The sequence below is a fragment of the Panicum hallii genome, chromosome 6 (genome assembly GCF_002211085.1).
Source record: "Panicum hallii strain FIL2 chromosome 6, PHallii_v3.1, whole genome shotgun sequence".
Classification (NCBI taxonomy): domain Eukaryota; kingdom Viridiplantae; phylum Streptophyta; class Magnoliopsida; order Poales; family Poaceae; genus Panicum; species Panicum hallii.
The window spans coordinates 40248365-40253193 of record NC_038047.1 but is presented as its reverse complement, the minus strand read 5'-3'; the positions used below and the strand labels follow the sequence as shown (position 1 = coordinate 40253193).

Below are 4829 nucleotides of genomic sequence, written 5' to 3'. Positions count from 1 at the left end.
TATGATGGTTTTATCTCGTTTCGTAGTTGTCAGTAGATCCAATCTGTCATGGCTGGTTTCTATGTATTTAGAAGCTTGGTTCAATATGTGCACGATTAGGCCTTGCAAACGAGTTGAATGATCCGATAGAATGCTCTGTATCGGCTTTTTGCCTGAATAGAGGTTGTTCGGGAATCGGCTTTTAGTTGTTCTCTTGCTCTCTGTTTAGATCATCTTGTCGATGCTTTTGTGTATCTATTAGGCTCAATTACGTGTAGGATGTTCCGATCGTGTAGTGAGGGCTTAGTTGTTGAGGATTGGATTAGATTGTTATTTATGAGGCAAGTTTTATTTAAATATATATGTACGTACCAGTTTCTATATTGCCTGTTCCAAGGATCCGATCCGGTATTGACGCAATCGGCTCTTCATAGCCGATACCGGGGAGGAGGTAATGAGCCGATCACGGCTCGGATTAACTTTTACACATATCTGTGTATGCAGGAGTTCGACACGTCACACCTTCCTGATCGGGTGTAGGATCAGGTGGCACGCCTAGCGACTCTCAGCCAGGGCGCGCGCCAGATCACTGGGCCGTTGACCGAGGGACTGGGGCCCACCAGCCGTCCCGGAAGCCTCCCGGCTCCTCGTGTTGCCTGTCGCTGCCCGCCGGCGGGTTTTGACCGACAACAATTAGAAGCACAGAAGCTGCAACGAGCTAAAATAGCAGCAGAAATGTAGGGTAAAATTGAATCGACCTAGTAAGGTAGTTGAACAAGAAGTCTGGAATTGTGCAGGGGAGTAGTAACCATACCTTCAGAAGGTCGAACACCTTTTCTGCAATGTACTTTTGCTGAAGATTTGCACCCTTTTGCTGCACCTTATCAGGATGGATGCACAATGTCGCTTTCCTGTATTCTTTCTTGACAGCAGCAGCTGTAATCAGATCGGTCAATGATACAGGCCGCCAACCACATTCAGAAACATAAGTATAGCAAGGGACAAGAACAAAAGGCCACAAACGAATTCCCTTTGTTGGATCTTGGACCATGATTCCATGTCACGTGGAAACCCTAATGACCACATCGCCACAAGAATTGATCCTTTTCTTTTGTCCCACAATTACACATAAAAAGTAGTGAATTGCACTATCTGTTATTTTAGATAAATAAAATTGGAAGGATAATGCAAGATGTGCATCTTAGGATAGGACAGAACTACGGGTAGCAACTTTTCTGGCTCTACAGTTTTGAGAAAGTCATCATATTAGACTCTTGGATGTCACTACTATATTTCAATAGCAACTTGCAGAAACATGAATTCCTTTTATGCATAACATATAATGGCACATCGGTGTGTAAGAGGCTCTAATTTAGTTGCCATTGAGTATTTCTAACTTATATGTGAATTACACCATTATTCCGAAGCACCCACCATGCTCTGTACCAAAGAACAAGCAATCTTCACCTCCAACAAATTAGTTGCCCTTGTTGAAAGCAGAGTGAGTTTTTGGTCGACCCACTTGCATTGCATCCACAATTGCTCGAAACTGACAGGCAGTAGCTAAACTTCTCCACAATAGCATCAGCAACAAAAACAATACAGGAGTATAGGACTAGTCCTAGAATCCCTAAAATTTAGCCAACTGCACACAACAAGAGCTTCAAGACCAAGAAGTACGGTTCTCCTAAGAAGCAATAAGCAAAGGTGGGGAAAACTCTGAATTAGGAGCAAAGGTGTTACTTTGGGCGTCGGGGGCCGGGGGCCCGGGCGCGGGCGCCGGCGCCGGGGGTTCGGCCGCCGGGGTGCAGGGGCGCGGCCGCCGGGGGAGCAGCGTAACCCTAGCGCGATGGTGCAGGATTGGGGGAAGCGAGAGGAGAACGAAGGAAAAGGAATCGAACCGGTACCTTTGTAACGGATGGCAGGCGGGTAATTTCTTGCATCTTTCCACTGCGAACGCCGCGAAAGCTGTCGGGGACCGGCTGTGGGAGCTGCGTTACGAGAAGCTGCCGCGTTACGAAACGCAGGGGTGCGTTACGCTCCGTTTGGTTCGGCTTTGACGTTGCGAACGCAAACGCAGCTCACGGACGCTGAACCAAACGCTGCCTCAGACTCGTATGAGCTCGTCGAGCCATGGCATCCCGCTGCAGGCGCACTTTTGAGGTCCAAGAGACAAGATAACGAAAAACTTTGAACGTCAAGTGACTGGATTACTGCCTTTCCTCCGATCCCCTTCAGCACAGAACAGTGTGTCGTTACATGTAGTATGTAGGGGCATCAGTGTAAACACAGTAAACTGCTACTCTTCGGCGTTCAACGAGGTCGAAATCTATCTTTGGAAGACGGGCGCAAGCTGCCCTAGCTTCCCAAGCCCACTCTCAGCTCGTCTCTAGTGGTAGCGGCCGGCCGGGACTCGGAGACCACTACTCTTCTCCCAGACGCAGTAGCCCTCGCCGCGGGCCGCGACGCTGAAACCCGGCGGGATCAGGCCGCCGACGTCGTACCTCGGCCCGATCTTCGTGATGACCTTGTCGTCGACCGCCGCGACGTAGACGTCGCCCTCGGCTTTGAGGATGCTCAGACTGCTCCCCGGGTGGATCCCGTTCCTCTTCCTGATCGCGGACAGCGCGCTGATCTCCTGCTTCAGGTCCCAGTCGAACACGTGGTCGTAGAACTGCATCGTCGCGTCGATCATCGACAGCGCAATCGAGCAAAGTTAGGTAGGCTTGCAGTAGCTAGCGTCAAAGAAGCTGCTATGGTTGATGTGTGTCGCTCACGATGCATGGGATGCCCGGGTGGGTGAGGATGTAGGCGTAGCCCTGCATGACCTTGTCGCGGGGGAACGGCCACGAGTTCTGGGTGGAGCCGGTGTCGTGGTTGTCGACGAACGTGACGGCCCTCTCCGGGAGCCAGCCGATCATTCCCGGCGCCTTGCCGTCGCCGTCGCGCATCCGCCACAGCTCGCCATGCACGGCCGCCTGCAGCACGCCCTTGGTGGTGAAGTCGAACGCCGCGGCAGGGCCGCCCACGGCGCGCGCCCAGTCCACCAGCTCCCGCCGGTCCGCGTCCTGGTTGCTCGCCGGCCTCCCGTCGCCGTCGTAGCGGAGCGAGCTCCATATCTCCGCGACCACGAAGCCCGGCCCGGCGCTGTCGACGTACGCCTTGGCGACGGCCGCGGAGTAGCCCTTAGCGAAGTCGAGGCGCCAGCCGCTGAAGCCGACGTCGGTTGCCAGCCAGCGGAGCCAGTCGGTGAGCTCCCGCCGCACGCGCGGGTTGAGGTGGTCGATGTCGGGCGCCGCGCCGAAGTCCTCGCCGGTGTCGCGGTTGCCGCGCCCGTTGGAGTAGGGCGCGTCGTCGCCGCAGATCATGTCGGCGTCCCAGTTCAGGAGACGCCCCTCGGGGTCGCCGCCCTCGAAGACGCAGTACACGCCGCGGGCGTCCTGCTTGTCGGCACATCGGTGGTTGATGACGACGTCCGCGACGGCCTGGACGCCCCTGCCCCGGAGCGCGGCGATCAGCGACCGCAGCTCCGCCTCGGTGCCGTACCTCGACGCGTTCAGGTCGTAGAGCCGCCCCGGCATGTAGCCTGCATCGTGCAGCACGCAGTTTGATGAGAACGGATCGTCGCATGCATGGTGTCAGGCAATGATGGTGATCGTCAGTTTCAGTCGCCGAACACGGCGACGCTGGCACCTTGCGGCGCGACGGAGTGCGTTGGCGGCGGGAGCCAGACGTGCGTGGCGCCGGCGTTGGCGATGTCGTCCACCCGTCCCTGGAGGAACTTGTACCAGCCGCCTTGGTTCTTGCACGACTCCCAATTGAACCCCTGCGCACGCGTCGTCGTCGCCACTCGTCAGTTCAGCAAAAATGGGAGAGGAAGAGGACAGTGCGAAACTGCGTGTCGATCGGAAGACGTTCTCACGTAGCAGCGTTACCTGGAAGAGGACCTGGGCTCGAGCCGTGTCGGAGCCAAGCACGCACAGCGCCGCCGCGACAGCTAGGACGAGCCCGGACAGGCCGGGCAGGTGCGGCGGCCTCGCCATGCCGGCGATCGAGCTAGACGACTCGTGTCTGCGGCTCACTTGCTAGATCGATCTTCCGGTACGTGTACGAGGCGAAGGTCGTAGTGAAGCGATGAGCTGCTGGCTCGCGGCCATGTGTATTTATAGGAGGAGCTAGCTGCCGGATGGACGGGACGAGGGGCCACGAGGATGTGGATATACTTGAGACGACCGGTGGCTCCAAATGTTCCGTGGATAGGATGGATGGGTCGTCGCTCCTGATCACGACGGGCGAGAGGCTTCTACGTGGTAACACGGACATTTAAGGCCGGGATAAACAATCGCCGGCACGTGTCGCCCCGGCACGCACGTCGAGCTACCGGGGCCTGATCGCCGTTATCCGGATCGTGTCACCGTTATCCAGATCATATCAGAAGAACAGCACCTTGCAGTGGAATCCGTGTACTGCTCGACTTCAGAAGCTAAGAGACTTTTTTGTTTTGTTTTTGAGAAGCTAGAAGCTAAGAGACTGAAACTAGAATTTTTCAGGCATCTAAATTTGAGCAGAGATGAGAAAGGTCTGAAAGAGATATCACGCTGGTGCTAGCGAGCCCATTTCCAACGGTAAAAAAATAAATGGGCCTAGAAGGGGGGGGGATTCAGCCTTATCCAGAACTACTTAGGATTTTGGGCTACATACCATCGGCCCAAGGAATGAATGTGGAGAAGACAATTATATTGTATGCGAAGTACTAGGTATACACCAGTAATCTGTTTCTTTCCCAACACGTGGAGTTCCTAAACATAGAAACTACATAAAGGTCTGGACTTCCAGGTCAACATCTGCAT

At 54.8% G+C, this 4829-nt stretch overlaps 1 protein-coding gene across 1 annotated transcript; it reads right to left on the bottom strand.

Moving 5' to 3' along the window:
* Positions 1–2168: 2168 nt before the first annotated feature.
* LOC112897502 (alpha-amylase isozyme 3B-like) lies at positions 2169–4046 on the bottom strand. The gene is made up of 4 exons (XM_025965809.1): positions 3915–4046; positions 3673–3805; positions 2757–3565; positions 2169–2653 (listed from the first exon to the last, which is right to left on the bottom strand). The coding sequence occupies exons 1-4, from the start codon at positions 4020–4022 to the stop codon at positions 2369–2371; spliced, it is 1335 nt and encodes a 444-aa protein (XP_025821594.1). The 5' UTR covers positions 4023–4046; the 3' UTR covers positions 2169–2368.
* Positions 4047–4829: the final 783 nt, after the last annotated feature.